This window comes from Rhopalosiphum padi, chromosome 4 (genome assembly GCF_020882245.1).
Source record: "Rhopalosiphum padi isolate XX-2018 chromosome 4, ASM2088224v1, whole genome shotgun sequence".
NCBI lineage: Eukaryota > Metazoa > Arthropoda > Insecta > Hemiptera > Aphididae > Rhopalosiphum > Rhopalosiphum padi.
Genome location: NC_083600.1, coordinates 2,964,075 through 2,988,777, shown reverse-complemented (window position 1 = coordinate 2,988,777; position 24,703 = coordinate 2,964,075). Strand labels below are relative to the sequence as shown.

The window sequence follows — 24,703 nt, the reverse complement described above, 5'->3', positions numbered from 1 at the left end:
AAAATAATATTTTAGGTATTTGATATTTATTTTTATGACTTCGTTAAAAAAAAGTTATTTATGGATTTAATTTGTATTTTCATTTTTTCTACAATTGAATGCCATTGATTTAATGAACTCATACCGACTCCACTCTCCTCTATTGTACTTTTCAATTTTTTCTTCGTTTTTTAATTGGCGTTCTCTTACTTGTCTGTCTTTGGGAAAGTGTTGTAAGTGGATATTTAATATCCACTATTTAATTTAATATAAACATCAGTTTGGATTTCTTGTACCACCGCCAACCACATATGAATTGGTGGAGAATTACTATAAAAACTTTTGTTAAAAAATGAGTGAAATGACTCGCATGCATTTGTTGTCCTGATTAACTCTGATGATTTAGCTGCCCAAAGCTTTGGTGGGAACATACTTTCGTCGGATATATAGTTATCAGTTAAATAATCACAGAACTTTTGTAGTTTTTCATTTTCAAGATAGTCACTCATTAAATCTTCTACATAACAATCACCTACTTCTTCAGGATTTAAAAATAGTAAACCAAACGTGTAGTGTATCCACTTACCAATATCTGAAGACTCGTCTTTATAGTGTGTAGCCGTCTGTAGCCAAACCAAATGTTTGCACATTTCTCCACCATGATTGGGTTAAATGAAACCGGCATCCAATTATTTCCGTATTTGGCCAAACAATTTGTATTGCTTTATGTATCGCATATTCAAAATCAACCATACATTTTAACGGCGATAAACGTAATCCAAGGCTATTACATTTTTCGGTGATTTTTTTTTAAACACAAATTCATATGACGCATGTTTCGATTTATCAACTAATAGGCAAAAAACTAATGGTACATAATGGCCATTTTTATATCCATGAATAGTGAACATTTGTTCAAAAAATATTGCAGAATATTTTAACGTGCCATTGACGTATATGTTTTTAACATTGCTCAAGAAATGTAAATTTTTTTCACAGGAAAATATTATAACATTTTTATTTTCATCGTTATCCAATACAAAATGTTCACCACTTGTAATGTTTATTTCAGTTGCGTTAATATACTGATGAACTTCATTTATATTAGTAGGGTTAGGAGGGAGGACTTTTGCACGAGATTTATACATATTGTTCCTTTACCTTTTTATATCAACTACGTTTAAATATGATGATGCGTCGTTTTGAGCAATTTTTTTTAATATTATTTTTTTCGGTCTTGTATGGAGATCTTCTAAAGATTTTCGTTTACATGCTGTGTTTATTATTTGGCGATTAATATTCGATTTATCGAATTCATTATGATTGTGTTCTCCGACTGCTGAAGTAAAAGCATCATTTTTATTTGTAAATAATTTTGCATCACACGTTCTTGTTACAAATCTCCAACGGGTAGAGTTGTCTTTTTTATTAGTCGATCCGAAATTGTACTTAAAATTATTGTAAAGAACCATACGACCACCTCTTTTACTTTCTAAAAATTCAATTTTTATAAAATGTAGTCACTATAATCACGAAACAAAACACAATCACACTATTCGGCACAAAAGTGAACGACATACTAAAATTAAAGCTGTTACGAGTGTTACATATCGATATCAAATTCGTTAAATTATATTATATATATATTATGTTATATCAATTATATTTGTCATCTAGATATTGTTATCGGCCTGGCCGGTCTAGTGCACCGAAGGGTTTTTGATTGTTATTAATATAGTAAGTCAAGAAATTTTGAGACAGTGGTTTCCAAAATGTAAAACGTGAAACCGTGGACGAAAATAATACAATTATTTGAAGGCGAAAAGAGGAAACTATTTTTTCATTTTTGGTCGAAAAAATGACGTGGGCAAAAGGAGTTCCGCCTACTGCAGCTCTCGGTGGTCTCCAATAGACCTCTATACGACGGATTGGATGGCTAGAAGCAGTCGGCCGACTAAAGACGTGTCAGAGTGTGTTTTCCGCCGCGCCACAATTTACCGTCATTATCGCATCACGTACACTACCCGCGTCACATATCTATATATGTGATTTCTGTCGCCGCGACCGTACCCGTATCGTTATATTTATATACAGTTATAACTCGCTATCGTATTCAACGCCGTCGCATAATATATATATATATATATATATTCTTGTTATCAAAATCGTAATATATCTCTTCAAATACGATATACTATGTAATTCATTTTTTATTTTTTAGTCTGCAACAACATCGATTAACAATATATACCAGTGTATATCATTATTATAGAACCATATACCTATATAAATGTGAGTATACGTGGTATCAAATATTAATTTCGATTTCACATTGTATAAAGTCGCGGAATAACAATTTTGTGTAATTACTTCTTTCTTATTCTTATATAATATTATATAATATGTAAATGTAAGTACAATTGTTTGATTTGTAATTTAAATATATATATATCTTACTATGAATAAATAAAAATCTTTTGTTAATGAAGAAAACTAAATTCTCAGTCTTAAAAATTCATTACAAAGTTTAAAATATTCTAAAATTTTTTTATATATACGAAAATATCAATATATTTTATGTATTGCAATAGAAAATATACTATTAGATATAAATACACAATAGTGTTTAAGTCAAAGACTATCCGGAAATATCAAAAGTACCAATAAGACCGTTAATGATTTTTTTAGGCAATGTTCTTTTGTGAAAAATATTTTCTATTGGTGTGTACACTAATAAAAAATATAAAAAACTATTAAAGATTCAAAAGAATCAGATTTACATTTATGAACCTAACCTGTGTTATTAAGCTAATTTTATATCATAAAAATACGTATAATTAATTTAGAATATTAAGTAATAAAATTATTAATATAATTTATTATTTATGAATGTTTTTATTTTTATCAAAGGGTCTGTGACTATTTTTATTGCAATACATTTTTTTTAAAACGCCGATCTAAAATAAATACATTTCAAAAACTTTGGTTTTAATATAGAAATTGACGGTTAGAGTTAAACTGGTTTTATTTTACTCGTTGATTTACATTTATAAATAAATTCTCCATTTTGTGATAAATCAATTTTATCGATTAAGATTTTTGAATAAAGCATTTTTTAACAAATCGTGATTTAAAATAAAGCAATGACAATTTATTAATACTTCAAATTTTTAATTGAATTTCATTTTTATTCAACCTATAAAGTTATGTAATTTTTTAAAATCATTCTGTCATTTCAACACTGGCTCCAAAAGGTTCTTGTGCCCTTAAGGGGCCGTTACAGTAAAAGTAAAACGTATACAACGCTCCAGAGATGGCGTTGTTTTCCATATCGCCGCCGTCTCGGCAGGTCGGAACCACGCCCATTGTCTACTCGACGGAGTCCACGCGCAGTAGTCGCGGAGAGGTCATTATTTCACGGACGGTCGTAATGAGTTTTTCTCGTCAATGCAGTTGACCGTAACGGCGTAGCGTATTTGATATTTTCATGTCGCTCAAATATTTCTAAATTGCTCGTAAACTAAATAATTGATTCAACATGATGTTTACCTAAATATGTGTATTAGCACATCGAGCATAACAATATTATGAAACAAAATAATGTGATTTATACTTATCAAGTTATTGAGAGGCTGTCAGCGCACTATTTGTTTTGTGTTTCTGGCCTACTCGCAACACAGACTAAACGCATTTACATAGGTATAATCATTTTTCCTATGTTTTTAAGTAATCTTAGAGTAAAATCACCCATTCCAAAAAATATAGAGAATAATATTTTTGAGGGAATTACATATTGATTTTATGTTTTATTGTTATTTACTTTGTATTCGACTTTCAAAATAAACAAAAATATGTTGTACATTTAAATTATGTTTAAATTGTATTGAGACAATACTTAGACAAATCGATATGTCAGTCCCTCAAAAATATTATAATATTTTTTATCTTTTTTGTAATGGTTGATTTTACTCTAAGATTACTTAAAACATAGAAAAAATTATTATGCGTAAATGCGTTTTGTCTATGTTGCGCGTGGGCCAGAGAGAAAACAAATATAGTGCGCTGACATCCTCTTAAAAAGTTAAAAATATTATTATAATACATAGGTAGTTAGGACAGTTTTTATAATAGGTTTAAATGTATTTATTTTACACGTTTTAATTAACATACGGATTAATATAATATATATGCATTATGCATAGGTACTCGTAATTATGTAGGTATCTATAAACACTTATAAGGAATAAACAAAAGTTAGGTATATTATATTATTTCAGTTAGTAGATACATCTTGTTCATCATTTATTTTGTTCTTTAAGTTTTCCTAAATAAACAAAGAAAATATTTTATTATTATTTTATTTGTTTGTTTCGGGGCTTGAAATCGATTTTAAATATCGATAAAAATCGTTAAATTTGTTTTGAAAAATCAAAAGTAATATCGAAATCGTTAATGCTTGTTAATGATTTTCAAAATTTATATTAAAATTGAAAAAAGTTTAAATCGATAATTTATATAAAAATCAAAATCATAATCACAATCAAATCGATTTTAAATTTTAAAATTCAAAAGTGTTCAGGCATACAGCAGCCATCTATATATTTTGTTTTTTTAGAAATTAGAATGATAAAATATTTACAATATAGTATTATACTAATATAGTAATATAGACAATATACTATATAGTATACATAAACGTAAACTAAAATCGAAAAAAAGAAAATTGTATATAAAATCGAAATCATAATATAATTAAATCGATATTCTGCATAAATAAAAAAATCATAAAAACACAAAATCTATGTATTATTTTAAAATTGAAATCAGAAAAAACTAATATCGATAAGCAAAATTGAAATTGAAATCAAAAATTTGTATTTCGATTTCAAGCCCTGGTCTGTTTTATTGTTAAAAATATGAAAATTAATTTTACCTTTCTTTTCAATTTTTTTTCTTGTGCATCTATTATTTCTTTTGGATTCCTTATCGGCATTGACCTTAAAAATCGACTGTCGGCTAGTTCTGGCAGTATACAGTTGAGATAAAAATATTTTAATTTTTCTACCATCATACTTTTCCACAACACTTCATCACGTTCGATTTTTTCAATTTTAATGCCTTTAGGAGTCCAAACTGCAAACTGGCAAAAGCTTTTTTGACACACATTTAGTTGGCCTTGCACTTGAAAATACCAGTTATGTTTTTTATTAATTCCGCTAATTTCTCCAGATTTGTTTAACATCCAAAATGTTATTTTTTTTTGTATGATACCTTCTTCTGGCGTTAAATGTTCTGCCGATGAAGGACATTTTACCTCAACTATTCCGTCGTTACCAATTAGACCATCTGGAGTAGCTCCTAAGAATGGATTTTCACTGTCCACAAAAATACCACATTTAGTAATTTGTACATTTAAAATACGTTCTAGTACTCTCAGTGCTGTTTCTTCATTCGATTTTCCATACTCCATGGCAGTTGTAGTCACTCCACCAAACAAATGATTTTGAACAAAACTCTGACAGGTTGTGGTTTGTCTCATTTTGATAATTTTACCAAAATTAGAGGCGGTGAGCATTTTCCTTCTTCGGTCTACCCACTTGTTTGATAGACTCTGATCTACAGTTTCACGTTCTAAAATTGTCCTTTCTTCTTCGTTCAGAAGTAACGAAGAAAGGATTTTTTCTTTTTCAGCTTCAAAGTCATTCTCTGCCATATCTGGTTTTTCAGAATTATCCCCATAAGAAGGATCTGAACGTCCTACTGTCTTATTTGCTGGAAATAACTGTCTACGTATTAAACCACGTCTTCTTGAAGACGTCGCCTGCGCTGCTAATATTATCCTTTCTTCTTTTCTTTTAGTGAAAATTCCAGGACTCTTATTGTGGATAAGTTTGTGGTAAGCATAAACTGTTTTTTTTGCATTGTATGTCACTGTGGCAACATTACACCGTCCCGTGTATGATTGCCTCAACGAGTAATTTATTCTTTTACCTATAAAAAGTAATGTTGACATATTATAATAAAATAGTGCTAAAATAGCAAATATGTATTATTTTATTACTGCTTTATTATAAATTAAAGCTGAAATATAGATATATACAGATTAAAAGTGTCATAACAATTACACACACAAAAAAATCATTTTAGTTCAAAAATATTATAAAATTATTAAAAAATCTAAAATACGATAAATACCCAAATTTTACTTAATCAACATTTATGAGATATGTATGATGCATCACACTATATAAAAAATAATTATTTTAATATACAAAGTGACAGGAAGACCTAACCAACCCGACATTTTATTTTTATTTTTATTCTGAGCGGTTTTACGCAAAATCGATTTTGGTTTTTGGTGTTACTCTACAAGAAATTACTGTAGGTATTAGAAAATAAAATAAGATATTAGAAAATTCAAAATACGAGGGCTTACCTGAAATACATTTAGCTACGATTGCATTATAACTTTCAACAATATTACTGTCCAAGTCCCGAATGAGTGATTTAGATTGTACTAATAAGTATCTTCTTATTGTTGTCATTATCTCTCCAAATATACCATTTTTTTCCATTTCTGGAACCTTATTTATCTCATTTTCTTTTGGCCCTTGACAATAATATGAATCACATTTATTATGGTTTCCAAAAACATGATAAGAAGCATTTTCAATATCTCTTCTTAGACCAGCAATGTCATTAGATATTTTTCTAAATTTTACGGCTTTAGCAACAGCATTTCTAAGTCGAAATACATTTCCATTTAAGGCATTTCGAAATTCACCAAAGAATCTTCTGTTTTTTGCAATATCCCTTAATTTATTACAAAAATTTCTGTATAAATGGTTTCTACATTCTACCTTTTGTACCGTAAGATCTTTATAGGGTCTTTGCTCTAAAATTTTTTTATATACATTACTGTCCCCATCTCCTATAAATTTAGCATATCGAACACCGTACATGGCTTCACTAGTTTTAAAACCTTCAACAATAATAGAAGCTTCCATAGCTGAAGAACTTTGGCCATCGTCCCAGTTTTTAAAACAGACATGCTCTGATGGTTCTTTATTGGAATTTGATGCTCTGGCGCAAACAAGACAGTATTTGTTTCGAACGCCCATAAACAATACTTTCTTGGTTCGTTGACCAATTATAGCAGCCTAAAAACCATTAAATGTTTTTATTATTATTATTATTATTATTCGAGAATATTTATTAAAGTAGATGCCGCTTATAAGACTCACGGATATAAGGTTCAGTCGCTTATTAGACTCAAAATCAATTTTTTTGGTTATAATTTAGAAATAAATTGGTATTAAAAAATATTCGTGTTGATTATTTCTAGTTTCTGTTGGTACCTTATAACGTATAATAATTTTTATCGCAGGTATACAATACGAATACGAACAGTATATTTTCGGAATATTAGAACAAAATAAAATAACAAATTTTTTTCAAAAATAATTTTTCAAAATAAATAATAAAGAACATTATATGTACATTGTACATTTGTACATATAAATATTTATTATTTATTAATGTATAATTTTTATAATATTTTTATATGTAATATTTACCTATTATAATTTTAGTTTTTTTTATGAGGATTATTAAATTTATTTCAATAATAAAGTATGTAATATGTAATATGTGTTAAAGTATTAAAACCAAAGTAAAATATGTAGTAAAATAAAATTTACAAATTCGTAATTCATTTTTTTTTCCACTTCACCTATAAGATTCATTCATTCGGTTATAACACTCACTTTGTGCTGGTCCCGAAGTGAGTCTTATAAGCGGCGTCTACTGTATTTATAATCTGTACATAAGTACATTGCATAATAAGTAATTTTGATCGTACACTATGTAGGTAATATAATAATCAGGGCTCAGAAGTTTTTACATTTGCACATTTTTTTTTTGGGCTATTAGATTTATTGCAAAGTAATCTTGAAATTAATTTCATGACACAATACTTATAATAACTATAAGTGTATGCATACTTTCTACATGCATTCAATTCTGAGGCCTAAACTAATAATATTTATAGGTATTTAATTATTTCAATTTAACTTACTGTTCCAGAAGATGAATTATACATAGTTCTATAAGATCTCTTTCCCCAACTGCCATCGCATATAACTGTTAATAAAGGAACACCATCTTTATCAACATCGCCATTTTGTATAGCTAAAGCTTTTTCCTCCATCGCTGCACTTAGCATGATCTCAGAAGCAACTTTTTCAAAATTGCCCGTCACTTTATTTTCATAGACTCTGTAGGTACTAAAATTCATAACTGGAATGTTTATAGCTGAAAATATTTGTGAAAGGTGACTATAACCTCCCCCAGCTGATAGAGTACCCACAATCGCACACTCATTGACATTTAGTGCTCCTGAACTTTCATAATTATCTGTCTTAATAGACTTATGAAGTCCACACATCTTACATTTAAAGCTGATCGTACTTTGTAATCCAGTTCTTTTTTCAGATATTATATCCATATCTTTGAATGAACATCCAAATAATGATCCATGATCACAAAGGTCATTTTGTATATCACGGATAAAAGTAAAAATGTCCACTACTACAGGTGGAGATAACGTTTCGACTACATTACTTTGACCGGAAATTGTGTATAATTGATCAGGAGTGTCAATGCTAGACGAATAAAAAAAAATGCATAGAATACAACTAGATAGTTTTGAGTAGGGTCGCAATACTAATATTGTAGTATGTATATAATATTTAAGTATAATCAGTCTCTTAATTAAATCAAAGTATCGTCAAATATTAAAACTGCAATAAAAAAAAAATCGGGAAATCGCTCTGCTGAACAGTAGTGGTGAAGTGGACCTCAGTCATAGAGTAGGTCACTATAATGGATGTATTAAATTTGAATGCAATGATATAGGTATCAATGTATCATTGTATAAAAAAAAACAATTCTGAACGGAGATGATTTGTCAATCTAGGATATTTTATTAATTTATTTTGTATCTAAAACCGTTTGATAGTAAATCGTTATTTTATGCGTGATTTTTTAAATTTTTAAATTTTTATTATACTTAGTAAAAATATAAAATTTAGACGCTCGTAAAATTGTTTAATTTACTTACGCTCGATTTTTTTTTAAAATTATTGTAAGCAAAACTTATGGACATCCTTATATTAAATTTTCAATTATTAGCCATGAAAATTTTATCGACATTTAAATAAAAACAAAAAAAATCGAATATTTCAAACACCTATAAATAGCTGAAAATTTAACGAAATATTTTGAAAAATAAACTATGTGAAGAAAATGTCACTATAAACAACTGGTAGAAGTTTTGAGTTTCTACGACTTATAATTTTTTTATAAAAACCAATATCAAAAATCGTTTGACGCTAAGTCGTTATTTTACGTGATTTCGTAAAAGTATAAATTTCAAACGCCTATAAAATTTTTTTGTTTTAGTTAGTCAGAAGAGTTTTTTTACAGTTATTTGAAGAAAGACGCATGGGAAATATTGTATCAAATTTTAAAACCTTAGGTATAAATACTTAAAATTTTCAACTACAAAATAACTTCAAATTTTCGTCAAAATATGAACTTTCTATGCCTATAAAAAAAATAGTGACTAAAGATTTTTGATTATTTTTTAATGGCAATAAGAACAATGCTTATGATAACCCCCCCCCCCCCTCAGCCGTATTTATATCAAAAATATAATGTTTATAATGTAGGAATTTGGTCGTTTGATAATGGTAAACTGTATATTGTTATTTCGTATTCACACACTACCACGGTTAGGATAAACTTAAATTGAGTGACTATTTTTTCTGATTTTCCGTAGTACATATTTTTAAATTTGAATTTATAATTCCTTATAGTTTTGGGGGAAATGGTGTATTTACAATTCATTTTCTCATAATACAGTATGATCACAATTTAAGGTAACACAAAATATCTAAGGTGGATGACTTTGTATTGAAATGGGTTTTTAGGAGGTGATAAGAAGTACTTTAATATACATTTTTAGATACATTTTAAATTTTGTACAAAAAGTTTTTTTCTATTTACAAAATTGACCAAGTTTGGGTAAGTCAAAATTTGGATTTATGCATAATGCGTGTTTAGTGAAATTTTCATTTATAAACACCGGAAACAATAAAATAAGCGCCAAATAAATATTTATTTTACTCTCTCTGTTTACAAATTATAATTTAGTAGTACTGTTGGTCATTAGAATGAATATCTAGAGTATGTGATAATTTTTGTTTAGTAAACTGCTATAATACGATTACAATTTTAACTATTTTTAAAGTGAAATTGTATTTTATTGAAATGGTCGGGACACACAGGTGCACATTTTTATTTTTCGTAGTGCACAAAGTTTGTCGTAAGATTGTCATAAGAAGTTATATGTGTTGAAATTCCTAAATTCATTATTTAAATATATATATTTTAGGCCCTGGTGTACACAAAAATTAAAAAAAAATAAAAATTAAAACACATCATTGTAAATTCAATACATTCGTCACTCTTCACTCCGTTCAGAATCTAAAAAAAACTACTATACTTTATTTACTTATTATAAACAAAAATAAAACAAAACATGTTAGTCATGTTACACACATCAATTTTTATAATTTGAAAATTGTGTACATAACATAAAATATGTACCTAACAATAATTCAGTAGACTTACGACTTACCTTTTGGTTTTATTATATCGTTTTAAAATCAGAGAACGAGTTAATTTTCTCCGACTCACATGTTTAATTTTTTTTGATTTGTTTGCCATATTTATAATTTAAGCAACTTGAATAAAAAAACAAAGGTATAACTGGTATACGAATTAAAGTTCGTAAGTCGTAACCGTACTTCATATGTTAGCAATGTCAAAAACAGGAGCTGAGACTAAATTAATTATAATTTGTTGAGCAACTCGCTATAATAATGTGTTCCATAATAAATTGATAATATTGAGGAAGTGGCAATAATAATTTCATGATTAAAAATAGTTCTCGTAATTATACAATATTATGCGGCTGCGATAAGAAAACCGGGTTTGTCACAGCAATCACGCAAGGACGTGAGGTGGGGTTATAAGCAATGTTCTTGAACACTGCCGCTATAGCCATCGAAGCAGCACACGTCGGTACCTAAATTCGAACGTAAGACATTAAAACACGTCTACGGAAAATAGTAAAAATTTGTGTTTAAAGTGATTTTAGAGAAAAAACACCTTTTATAAAATCGAAAGAGGACAATATTTTAGAGACAATGACATATCCATTTTAAAATACATTAAATATTTAGCTAATACTCAAACGTTTAAAACATAACATTTTTCACATTTTTAATGTGTCATAACTTTTTTAAAAAACATTATTTTAAAAAACGGATATGTCATTGTCTCCAAAATATTGTCCTCTTTCGATTTTATAATAGGTGTTTTTTCTCTAAAATCACTTAAAACACAAATTATTACCATTTTGCGTGGTCATGTATTCGTGCTCGAAAATTGTGTGTGTAACGTCCCCTTAAGTCGCTAAGTAAAAAATTGTTCATATAAATCTAGTGTATCTAAAAAAAATAATGTTTGTTTATACAATTATTATTTCTTAACAGGTTGATACATACCAATTCGAAATTCAATAAAATAAACCCCGTTATATTGTAGTTATATAAATGGTGTTGTATGTTATCTATACTGAGGTATGTATTATCTGCATCATCTGCTGAACATTGTGTCTTAAGATAACTAATATATAAATACAGTGGTCTACGCGTGCTTAAAAGACCCTGTACATTATCTGCAATTTAAAAAAGAATTATTTTAATTTATATTAAAAATATATTCAAGTGTTTTAGATCATAGTAGATTGTTCAGTAATATGATCATATGATCACTTTCTTTTATATACCGAAAATAATCTTAAACGATCATTATTCTTCAAATAATATAAAAGAAATATAATTAAAATAACATAGTATAAGCATTATTCTATTAACTGATTGGTATATTGATCGTGAGTAATTACACCTATTTTTCATTAATCTGATTACAAATTTGTATTTGTTTGTACTTATTTCAGTACTTATAGCAGCTAAAATTATTAGTAATAAAATTAAATGTATTTATGTTTAGAAATTGATACAAATTTAATTGATTAATTTAATGAATAATAGATTGAAATTATATAATAGATGAAATTCAATTTTAACGTTAAAACAATTAAATAAAAAAATCCATAATTAATGATATTCAGGAAAATTTCAATTTCAATTTTTTGTTTTGCAATGTCATTATTTTATAACTCTATTAGCGTAATTTTAAATTTTACTATATACTGGTAAGTTTTTGACCATTCTTTTTAAAAGAATAAATAACCATCAGTTGATTTTGTATTTTTAAAGTATATGATTGCCACCACTATATTAATGAATCACTGATTGTTTGAAATAGTGATTGTAGTTATTTGGAGAAATTAAGAAATTAAAAACTTACGATGAGCGTTGTATTAATTTGTTACACATTTCTGATTATAAAAATATTTTAATGGATATTTATAAAAAAAAAAAATTTTAAATTTCATATATTTATATTATAAATTAGTTTAAACATAAAAAAATATTTTTAACTTTTTAACATAAATAAAAACATTATATAACATAATCATCTGCCGTTATTCATTATTAAGTTACATCAAAGAAATAAAGTTAATTTGTCAAGAATTGGATTAATGTAACAATTTGTGTATTTTGTTTTCACGATTATAAAGTTTCAAGTATGAACTATATAATTACAAACTAGATTCAATTGTATATCCAAAACCATCCCATTTTTGAAAATCAAATATTTTATCGACAACATAATATCGTATACTAATCCACATAAAAAAACACTTCATGATAAAATCAAAATATACATTGCTCTGCTCGGAATTTGAATTATGCAACTCCTAGTTTACAGTATCCGACTTTGGCTTATAACACAATTAATAGTTATACGATATCAATAACAGTTTTAACTTACTATTATTCTCTTCACTTAAACCATCGGTAGATGGATCATTAAACACTATTCCAGCATCATAAACAAATGAAGTACAATTTGTTGGTAACCAAATAGGCATCATGGGTCCTTTTGGACAGTAGTAGTCATCTGGATCATAACCACCTACATACATACATGGTGCTATTCCAAGTTCTGAAAAGTTAAAATTATAATTTCATATATTACATAGTGTAATAAATATAAATATAAATCTTATTTTTTTTATAAAAATTATGTCTCAAGACTTCTTCGTGGGATAATGGATATTTTAATGAAAGTATAAATGGAGTAAAAATCGTGGAAACCTCTCACTGTGTCTCAATTATCGAACAATTAATTTTAATCTTATAATAACTATATGTATATAATTTAAGAATTTTTTTTAAATACTGAAAAAAACTTATTCTTGATCATAATGCTAGACAGTTTTTATAAGCATCGAAATTTCAAATTTCAACTAAATTTGTCAAAATCACGAAAGCTTACAAATATATTTGTAGATTAAAATTTATCAAATATTCAACCTGTATATATTATGCTTGAACATTTAAAACAATTCTGCTAAAAATTTGTTTTATCGAAACTCCAATATTTTAAGAATATAAAATCTTGTGATTCGTGATTGTAGATATTTGATGTATCTACTAATTTTGAAAAATTTAGATATTTTAACAAAGAATAATCATTTAGTTGTTATTTTGTGGTAATTTAAAAATATTTTATGATACTTGAAATTATGCTGAAGGTGAAATTATTGTATTTTCCATAAGTTAACACGCAATTACGTGTTCAAAATATTTAAACTAATTATTGTGTTATTTTTAATTTGTACGAATAACATCCAAAATTTCTCACTCTGAATAGGATTTTCATATATAACGATGTTTTAGACCTTCTGGATTCTGCCTCAACTAATAAATGGTTCTAAAATAGGATGTCTCTTTTAAACACAACAATATAGCATGTAAATACAATAATAACTAATAAGTAAAAATAATAATAATAATAATAATAATAACAACAATAATAATAATAAAATAAATAAATAAACACAAAATTTTGGAGAGCTGGTAAAATGTAGCCATAAGAAATGATAAATATATAAGTAATAATATTGTTATTAAATTCGCAAATATGAGTGTATTAAATAACGGTGGCGATTAACGCCTCTCAGGCCACGAGAATAAAAAAAATATATAAAATGGGATTCGGACACTTCCAATACTTATAATAATATAATAATTAAAACCAAATCATGGTAATTCGAGTACTCAAAAATTATAATATAATATAACGTTAGAATAACAGCATTAATAGCAGCACGCACACCTGCAACATTATAAAATAATATAAGATGATTCGGACAAATGCCAAACTTATTAAATGTAAGAATTTTATATGGTTTCGTATTTGGGCGTTTGACAATCAAAACGATATCATATTATTATAATCCACATTATAGTTATAGATAATAATAGTCCATATAAAATATAATTCACAAATACATATTATATTTTTATGTGTTGTGTAATGTGCATGTGTGAGATTGGACCGGTTGACGACAAATAATACGGGTCGTAATATGTATATAATAAAAAACTAATAATATATATTAATATTAATAAGAATAAAATGGATAAAGCGTTGGTACTAAATAGTAAGTACTTACCTACATAAGTTAATATTTTATTTTATTATTATGTAATATAATAAATGCATTTTCAAGTATATAATTATGTATTTTGTTTAACAATATGTCAATATTCTACCTGCGTTGGCATCATAAGTGTTCCATTCCATTAGAAGAACTAAACTCATAATTAATATAAAATATTTCATTTTACTTTTTTATCGAATCATACAATATAATTTAGTTTATAGTTATAATGTAAAACACAATTGTTGGTATTAAACTAACGTGAAATATTTTATAAATTATGCATATTGTAGTCGTATTTGAAATATTCATAATATGACAATTGTTTACAATTGTACAAATAAATAAATAAGCAAAACATACAATAATGTTTACGTAGGTAAAGTTGAATAAAATAAAATAAAATATAACAGTCTATTTTCATTGGTAAAATAATCAATTCCCACACCATATATAATATACAGTAAGACCTCTTTACAACGAAAAACTCTATATAACGTAAATATTACATTATAATGGTTAGTTTGATTTATAACCTATTATATAATTATTGTGCCCTCGTTATTACAAAAACTCTCTATAACGAGTATAACGTAAGAAATCTGTTGGTCCCTTAAAATTCAGTATAGATAGTTTACACTATACATATATATTATATCATCTATTGCAGTAATTAATTTGTCGAAACAAAAGCGAAAATATTTTTTCTAAAAATTCAAAAACTTATAGGTACACGAATTATTAACCAAATCGTATAATTTATTATTTTGGTCTATACATTAGATAGACTTGGCGTTGGTGAACTTTTCTTATCCTGGCTAACTTCATATTTACATGATCGCTATCAATTTATTAACCTTTTTGCAACAACATCCAAAAACTATCGGGTGTTATCTGGGGTTCCACAAGGTAGCCATTTAGGTCCCTTACTATTTAACATCTTCATCACTAACGTGATCACTATAATCACACCGTCTCGGGCATCGCTCTTTGCAGATGATGCGAAAATCTTCTATTCTATTTCTGCTATAGAAGATTGTATTATCCTTCAGAATGTTTTAGACAAATTTGCAAATTGGTGTAATATTTTCGGATTATCACTGAACACAAACAAAATGTGCAAAATTATGTCTTTCTACCGTTCTCGAATAATTCTCGATTTTGATTACAGTTTAAACGGACAACCACTTGAACGCGTTAACCAAGTAAAAGACCTCGGATTTATTTATGTTCCATCACTAGATTTTCTTCCACACATTGATTCTGTTGCTGGTAAAGCACTACGCGTTCTCAGCTTTATTAGAAGACATTTTTCAAACTTTGATAACCCAAAATGCCTTTCTGTACTCTACAACTCTCATATAATATCACTCTTGGAGTACGGAGTTGTAGTCTGGTCTCCTTACACAAAGAGTAAAATGTACAGACTTGATAGAGTCCAAAACTGCTTCAAAAGTTTCGCAGGGCACAGCCTCAATGTCACACATCCTCCTCATAATTATAGTAAAATTAAGGATTTGTTTCAAGGCACTTTCTGAACGTCACATCAATTGTAGTTGTAGTTTAATTCAATCATTGATTGATGGTAAGATCGAAGCACCTCGATTATTGGAACGACTGAGCATTCGCATGCCTGGTAATACCCGTAATAGAGATTTCTTTTATAATCCTTAAGACCGAAGCAATTTTGCAAAAAATGCACCTTTAATAAGAATGATGTCAATGTTTAATAAAAACCAATAATAATTTCGTATATAGACACACACATCATATTTGCTTTTAATTTTAACACATAAATTATATTATTACTATATTTACTTATAATTTATATTTACTTTGTCTGAACCATAATACTTTGTTCTATAATATTTTTATCTATACTGTTATAAAAGCCGTTCGGCGTGAATGAGTGCATAAATACAAATAAATAAAAATAAACATTAAATTGAAACATTGTTTTTTTGTTTATAAAGTACTTAATCATTAATAAATTAACACAGGATATTAAATGAAAACTTGTGATTTAGAATTTTTACTTTTTTTTACAGCGGAAATGAGTAGCTTTATCTTCAATTAAAAGTAGACTACCGATTGCTTTTCAATAAAAAACTTGTTTCAACCTACCAGTAAAAATTACTGTCAGCCATAAATCTGTTGAAAAAGTGTTAAGGAAAATATAAATATATCTAAATAGTAAATAAATACATATATATATTGTATATTCAGGCGTTAATCGTATGCGTACATTTACTATTTTTTGTGAATCATATGCGCAGACGAATTTTCAATACTTGTAATAAAATTGTCCACCATATTATATAAAAATCATTTGTGGGTATAAAATACAACCAAAGTCTACCGTAAATCAAAATATTGTTTTCCTTCCCGCGTTTGCGGGTTTAGTGCTGTCTGAATCAACCTGTATCAAAAGTTATGATAAACAATTTTTTATTTTTTACTATTTTATTTTATATCTTTTTTTAATGTTATTACCTCTTTACCGTACCTACCTATTTTAATTTATTAGCAAAATAATTTGCACACAGTTGCTTTAAATATTCTAAATGGTTTTTATATTTATTATATTGTTCATTTCAATAATTGCCTATAACGTTATAACGTTGGTATACGCAAAAGGATGCGTTCATATATTATTGTATTATCTGTATTCATAATATAATATTTATAATAGGTAGGTATATGATACCTATAATAAAACAATATTAGCAATTATTGTTCACTCAAATAGATAGTAATAAATAACACAAAAAATGACTGAAAATATCACACAATCATTGTAGATAAACACACATTTATGGGTCAAACAAGCCAAGCCTCGAGGTTCATAAAATGAAAATATAGCTAACTAAATTAAATTTTAAACAAAGTCAACTTACATGTAATATAACATTTTTAGAATAAAAATGTATTCCGTGCAGAAACTCGCGCCCTTACAACACGACTACTTTGCATGTCTAGTTTTTCGATTAGTGTATCTAGTTACTATTGATATTATGATATATTAAAAAATTATATTCATACTTAAACGTAACGTTATCTATTAGTTTTAAAAATAATGACGCAGGTCGCCTGTTGTGTGGAACTGCTGGCTGACCATTTCAGTCATAACATGTGATGTCTAGGTTTGGTATTGCGGAAAGGGCTGCAGGTGTGTATTAGCTATTAGCCACCGTATTTAGATATAGTAATTAAATATACAATAATATTTATAATCAATGGTTTAACCATACTATGACCTTTCTTCCCTATCACCACCAAGACTTTATTTAAATTGTACATATTATTAACAATATTCGGATGTGATTATCGTTAACTACAGATAAATTTCGTTTTGACTACTGATTTTTAATTTTGGTTTTCATTAACTTCACACTACCGTAGAGCTGAACGAATATTTTATCATTCGTAAGTCACAAACGGATTACTCAAATCGAATACTATTAACTATTACTTATTAATATGTTTATAAATTGGCAATTTTGAATTTTTTCAAAGTAATTGAAATCAAATTAATTTTTTTTATTTTCTGTACAAAAAAATTAAAATAAAAAAGTATATATTATACGTGTAGCATAAGTGTCTATAAATATAATGAAAAAAACAAATTTGAAAATATTGATTAGACAGAAGTTATTTCATTTCTAAGAACATCGTGATACACTCTGTTTATGGAGGTTTGACAATTGATAAAGAAATTGTTAACGGTTCGGACTTTTTTAAGTACAACAATATGCTAGAGCCATCTTCCATTACAATGGCTTAAATCAGTGAAGTAAATAAATATATTCTAGTATTATTTATTTTATTAATACCTTAAACATATTTTTTTTATTTTTTATTCTATTTAAAAAAATTAATGCTGTTAAATTTTCTTAAGAAATTTTCCAGACAACTCTGAGCTTATATTTTTATATAATATATAAATAAATAATGATGACGTCATGCTTACGTAAGTGATCATAATTTCATTTACTACTCATTTGAATAAAAGTAATCGGTTGTTATACAAATGAATATATGTATTTAGCTATAACAAATTAATTTCTATTATGATCAATGAATATTATAATAGATGAATATAACTATTTATGTATCAGTAATATTATTTAACTTGGCGCAGTCTTTGATAGGGTCTTCACTTAAAAAACCACGTAACATCATCGAAAATGATATAAACTTATCTTGATTATTACAATCACATGTTGCAGCTCGGTCAATTGTATCGATATATTCTATTGCTATTCCTTTTGCATGTATGTCTTTCGCAAATTTACCCTATAAATTAAAAAAAATGATATTGAAATTCCTACATAAAAAAATACTCAATATATTTTATAAAATATTACTTTTTGATACAATGAATCAGCATTATCAGCACACCAATATCTATTATAGTGGTCATTTTCACAATACTGAAATTGTTCATAACATATTTCAAAAATTGTTATAGAAATGTAATTAGAATATTTTTAAAGTAAAAGTGTCTACACATAATATAGCTTAAATATATTTAACAAAGTATTTAACATATTTATACTTGTATACACTATACACCTGCCTAATGCATGGGTTGTACTGATTGTACGTAATTAAAACCAACTCCAATAGTGTTGGTTTTTTAATCAATTTCAAATAACGTTTTAGTAAATGAATAAAAATAATGAATTAATATTATTTGTATACTTTTTGATATGTCACACAACATAGGGGTAGATCTTCGGTCGATGTGTCATTAACTTCTGGACTTGCTGAAAATAGAAGATAAATTTTATCCTTGGCAATCTTGGATTTGTTCAAAGCATTTGCAAATGTTGTCTGAAAAATAAAATATTTACAAAGCGAAGTTAGGTATCTACCTATAAGTACTTTACCAAGGAATAATTGCTATTATTCAACGGAACAATTCCACCTTTAAACGGATCAATACATGGATTAAACATTCCAAATCCAATTAAATAATATTCCATAAGACCATTCAACTTCTCAAAATCAAACCCTATCAAACGAAACGACAATAATTTTTCCATGAATAAAATTTTTAATTAATAATAAATAAACTTAATCATATGTTATATATTAAACATTTCCTTAAACTACTCACAACCCGTAGCCGTTGCGTTGTTAGTATCATCTATCATGTTTTTTGCATTCACGTATAATCCAATTTGACGAGAAGTATTTTGTTTTACTATATTAGCATATTGTTTTAAGTTGTTATCACAATTAACACTTGACTCCTATGCGCAAAAAATAATAATTTTATTAGTATCTTTTCATTTTTAAAATCCAAGTATATTCTAGAACAGCATTTTCTAAAATGTGATTCGTAGATTGCGGGGGGTTAACATATACACCAGGTGGACACCACGAACGTAAGTTTAAAATACTATATATATTTTTATATATATGAAAATATTTATATATTTTTGTATTGCACTGGAAAATATACTATAAGATATAAATACACAGTAGTGCTTAAGTCAAAGATTATACAGAAATATCAAAAGTACCAATAAGACCATTGATGCTCTTTTTAAGAAATGTATTTTTGTGAAAAAATTTTTCTACTCGTTGTAATAACAAATATAAAAAAACTATTAAGTGTGGTATCAGATTTACATTTATGAACCCAACTACTCGTATTTAATATGTATTCTGATATATACCCAATTTATCATATTGAAAAAATAACACCAACCATCGACTATCACATTGGACTTTTACTTTACATAATTAAATAAATTATATATTTAAATATTTATTCGTGTCATTAAGCTAATTTTATGTCATACAAATACGTAAAATTAATTTAGAATATTAAGTAATAAAATTATTAATATAATTTATTAATACTTCAAATTTTTAATTGAATTTCATTTTTATTTAACCTATAAAGTTATGTAATTTTTTAAAATCATTCTGTCATTTCAACACTGACTCCAATAGGTTATTGTGCCCTTTTGACGCTAAGTAAAAAATTGTTCATTTATGATTATAAATCTAGTGTATCTAAAAAATAATAACGTTTGTTTATACAATTATTATTTTCTTAACAGGTTGATACTTACCAATTCTAAATTATATAGAATAAACCCGGTTATATTGTATTTATCTAAAAGGTGTTTTATATTATTTATATTGTGGGTTGTATTATCTTTATCATTTGTCGAACATTTAGACTTTTCATATTTAATATATAAATACAGTGGTTTATTCGTTCTTAAAAGACACTGTACATTAGCTGTAATTTAAAAAAGAATTATTTTAATTTATATTACAAATATAATATAGTGTTTATGATAATAGTAGATTGTTCAGTTATATGATCATATGATCACTTTCTTTTAATATACCAAAAATAATCTTATAGGATCAACAACAGCAATTAAAATTATTAGTTATAAAATGAAATGAATTGATCAATTTAATGAATAATAGATGGAAATTAAATAATAGATGAAATTCAATTTTAACATTAAAATTATTAAATAAAAAAGTCCAAAAAAAAATTTCATATATTTCTATTATAAATTAGTTCAAACATAAAATATTTTTTCCATTAGGAGCAGTCCGAGTACGAACCGTAGAGCCTTCCCCAGCTGCCAACCATAAAGAGTGCAGTCGGCTAATCAATTATATCTGTGAATTGTCATATTATTCTCCCCCCCCATGTTACTGTATTAAACGAAACTAAGTCAAACATAAAATGAAAATATTGTAAAATAATAAATGTAAAACATGTTATAAAAAATACAAAATAAGAGCTAAGGTTATATCAAGCAAATCAAAATACCTTAAAAATTGGTTACAATTTATAAAAGAAAAACTGAAGAAAATTGAAAGTTTCATATAATATTTATATAAATAGTCCACAAATAGAAAAATTCTTTTAAACATTTTAACATAAATAAAAAAATTATATAACATATACATCTGCGGTTATTCATTATTAAGTTACATCAAAAAAATCAAGTCAATTTGTCAACAATTAGATTAATGTAACAATTATTGTATTTTGTTTTTCACGATTATAAAAACAGGTACTCATAAATTTTTAAGTACCTATGAACTGTCTAATGTATAAAATAGATCCAATTGTATATCCAAAAACAATCCCATTTTTGAAAATCGAACATTTTATCGATAACGTAATATCGTATACTCATCCACATAAAAAAAATCAATATATACATTGCTCTGTTATGAATTTAAAATATGAACCTCTTAGTTCGTAGTATCCGACTTCGCCTTATAAAACATTTTATAGTTATACGATATCAATAATAGTTTTAACTTACAATCATCAAATGAACTCAAATCATTTGCAAATTCATCATCAAATAATACATTAGCATCATAAACAAATGAAGTACAATTTGTTGATAAAGAAGGGTCCATGGGTACATTTGGACAGTAGTATCCATCGACTTCATAATCACCTAAATACGTACATGGTGCTATTCCAAGTTCTGAAAAGTAAAAATTATATATATATTTCATATATTATAAACTGTAATAAATATTAATATAAATCTTATTTTTTCATAAAAATTAGATGTCAAGACTTCTTCGTGGGATAATGGATATTTTAATGAAAGTATAAATGGAGTAGAAATCGTGGAAAACTGTCACTGTGTCTCAATTATCAAAAAATAAATTTTAATCTTATAATAACTATATGTATATAATTTAATATTATATAATTCACAAATACATATCATATTTGTATCAGTGGCGCAACCAGGATTTATTCAAGGGGGGGGTCCAGGAAAATTTTTTATTTATTATACATATATTGTTTTTCTGTTCTCTTCCTGAGTATATACTATATACATTATAAATACATTTCATTGCTTGATAAATACAATTATATTATTTAATACACAATACATATTAATTACATTTTTAAATTTATATTTACAACGAAAGTATTTCAATTAGTTATTATTATTATGCCAATTTAATTATGGTAGTCATTATTTATTATTATTATCTATAGTGTAAAATCTAAGCGCCGGTTTTCTTCAGATAATATATTTATAACTTCTTCCACTGTTACTGGGACTTCTCGGTGAATATTAAGATTAGCCAAACCATTCAACCTATTTTCAGAAGTAGTGTTCCTTAAATAATTTAAAATTAAATTAAATAATACAAATTTTGTATGTGTTATGTAATGTGCATGTGTGAGATTGGACCGGTCGACGACAAATAATACGGGTCGTAAGATGTGTATAATAAAAAACTAATAATATATATTAATATTAATAAGAATAAAATGTATAAAGCGTTGGTACTAAATAGTAAGTACTTACCTATATAAGTTAATAATTTATTTTATTATTATGTAATATAATATATGCATTTTCAAGTATATAATTATGTATTTTGTTTAACAATTTATTACCTGCTTTGCCATCACAAATGTTCCATTCTATTCGAAGAACTAAACTCATAAGTAATATAAAATATTTCATTTTATTTTTTTAGCAAATCATATAACACACAGTCAGTGGTATTAAACTAACGTGAAATATTTTATAAATATTGCTTATTATAGTGGTATTTGAAATATTCATAATATGACAATTGTTTACAGTTGTACAAATAAATAAATAAAACATTCAATTATGCTTACGCAGGTAAAGTTTAATCATATAAAATAAAATATAACAGTCTATTTTCATTGGTAAAATAATCAATTCCCACACCATATATAATACACAGTAAGAACTCTTAACAACGAATAACTCTCTATAACGTAAAAACCTTGGTCCCTTGAAATTTGTTATTGATAGTTTTTACTATATATATTATGTCACCTATTGTAATAATTATTTTGTCGAAGCAAAAGCGAAAAATCTTTTTCTAAAATTTCAAAAACCAATTAGTACACGAATTATTACCCAAATCCTATAATTTATCATTTAACATTAAATTGAGCCATTTTTTTTTTTTGTTTATAGAGTACTCAATCATTAATAAATTCATACAGGATATTAAATGAAAACTTGACTACTGATTGCTTTTCAATAATAAACTTGTTTCAACGTACCTGGAAAAATCTCTGTCAGTCATCAATCTGTTGAAAAAGTGTTAAGAAAAGTATAAATAAATCTTAATAGTAAATAAATACATATATATATTGTATATACAGGCATTAGTCAAATGCGTACATTTACTATTTTTTGTGAATCATATGCGCAGCCGACTTTTTAATACTTGTTATAATATTGTCCACCATTTTATATAAAAATCATTTGTGGGTATAAAATACAACCAAAGTCTACCGTAAATCAAAAAATTTTTTTAAAAATTTTCTTTCCCACGTTTGCGGGTTGTCTGTATCAACTTGTATTTTTTTTTTTAATGTTATTACCTCTTTATCATACCTACCTATTTTAATTTATTAGTGTAATAATTTGCGCACAGTTGTTTTAAATATTCTAAATGGTTTTTATATTTATTTTATTGTTCATTCCAATACTTGTCTATTATGTTATAACGTAGGTATACACAAAAGGATGCGTTCATATATTATTGTATCATCTGTATCCATTATATAATATTTATAATAGGTATATGATACCTATAATAAAACAATATTAGCAATTATTGTTTACTCAAATAGATAGTAATAAATAACACAAAAAATGACTGGAAATATCCCCCAATCATTGTAGATAAGCATACATTTATGGGTCAAACAAGCCAAGCCTCGAGGTTCATAAAATACAAATATAGCTAACTAAATTAAATTTTAAACAAAGTCAACTTACATGTAATATAACATTTTTATTTCTGTGGGGCCAGCGATTTATATTTAATTTTTGAAATTATTGAAATAGTCGCTACACTCTAGTGTGCTCTAATGGAATATTTAAATAAATTTTAATTACATATATTAATTTTATTAAATCTAATATAATAAGGCAATTATTAAGTTAAGATATGCTTATTATTTTTTAATTTTGAAGATATTTTTGGTTTTCTGAT

At 26.4% G+C, this 24,703-nt stretch overlaps 3 protein-coding genes and 1 long non-coding RNA gene across 6 annotated transcripts in view; 1 reads left to right on the top strand and 3 right to left on the bottom strand.

Moving 5' to 3' along the window:
- The window catches only part of LOC132929790 (uncharacterized), a 44,828-nt gene extending 29,895 nt beyond the window's left edge, over positions 1 to 14,933 (bottom strand). For 2 of the 3 annotated variants that reach the window (XM_060995354.1, XM_060995355.1), the window contains exons 1-3: positions 14,799 to 14,933; positions 13,009 to 13,182; positions 11,613 to 11,785 (exon numbers count right to left, since the gene is read on the bottom strand). In XM_060995354.1, coding sequence (XP_060851337.1) covers positions 11,613 to 11,785; positions 13,009 to 13,182; positions 14,799 to 14,868 — 417 coding nt within the window. In that variant the 5' untranslated portion in view covers positions 14,869 to 14,933. The remainder of the gene's footprint in view (positions 1 to 11,612; positions 11,786 to 13,008; positions 13,183 to 14,798) is intronic. The other variant, XM_060995353.1, reaches the window with a different exon arrangement.
- Positions 3,989 to 9,008, bottom strand: LOC132929814 (uncharacterized). Its single transcript, XM_060995392.1, has 4 exons — positions 8,057 to 9,008; positions 6,416 to 7,139; positions 4,913 to 5,970; positions 3,989 to 4,303 (listed from the first exon to the last, which is right to left on the bottom strand). Exons 1-4 carry the CDS (start codon positions 8,483 to 8,485, stop codon positions 4,253 to 4,255), a joined length of 2,262 nt encoding a protein of 753 aa, XP_060851375.1. The 5' UTR covers positions 8,486 to 9,008; the 3' UTR covers positions 3,989 to 4,252.
- A 3,772-nt stretch (positions 14,934 to 18,705) lies between the features above and the next one.
- LOC132929792 (uncharacterized) lies at positions 18,706 to 23,266 on the bottom strand. The gene is made up of 8 exons (XM_060995359.1): positions 23,115 to 23,266; positions 22,006 to 22,176; positions 20,776 to 20,948; positions 19,809 to 19,944; positions 19,579 to 19,703; positions 19,391 to 19,522; positions 19,054 to 19,119; positions 18,706 to 18,982 (listed from the first exon to the last, which is right to left on the bottom strand). Exons 1-8 carry the CDS (start codon positions 23,182 to 23,184, stop codon positions 18,794 to 18,796), a joined length of 1,062 nt encoding a protein of 353 aa, XP_060851342.1. The 5' UTR covers positions 23,185 to 23,266; the 3' UTR covers positions 18,706 to 18,793.
- LOC132929793 (uncharacterized) lies at positions 22,082 to 23,086 on the top strand. The gene is made up of 2 exons (XR_009662156.1): positions 22,082 to 22,183; positions 22,263 to 23,086. It is a non-coding gene; the product is annotated as an uncharacterized LOC132929793 (long non-coding RNA).
- Positions 23,267 to 24,703: the final 1,437 nt, after the last annotated feature.

Excerpts from the sequence above, each read along its gene's own strand:
- LOC132929792 (XM_060995359.1), bottom strand. The coding sequence starts at position 23,184 with ATGAAATATTTTATATTACTTATGAGTTTAGTTCTTCGAATAGAATGG. Across the intron at positions 22,177-23,114 it reads CATTTGTGATGGCAAAGCAG|AACTTGGAATAGCACCATGT; the intron begins GTAATAAATTGT and ends TTTACTTTTCAG. Across the intron at positions 19,704-19,808 it reads CAACGCAACGGCTACGGGTT|GGTTTGATTTTGAGAAGTTG; the intron begins GTGAGTAGTTTA and ends TTCGTTTGATAG.
- LOC132929814 (XM_060995392.1), bottom strand. The coding sequence starts at position 8,485 with ATGGATATAATATCTGAAAAAAGAACTGGATTACAAAGTACGATCAGC. Across the intron at positions 7,140-8,056 it reads ATAATTCATCTTCTGGAACA|GCTGCTATAATTGGTCAACG; the intron begins GTAAGTTAAATT and ends AATGGTTTTTAG. Across the intron at positions 4,304-4,912 it reads AAAAAAAATTGAAAAGAAAG|GAAAACTTAAAGAACAAAAT; the intron begins GTAAAATTAATT and ends TTGTTTATTTAG.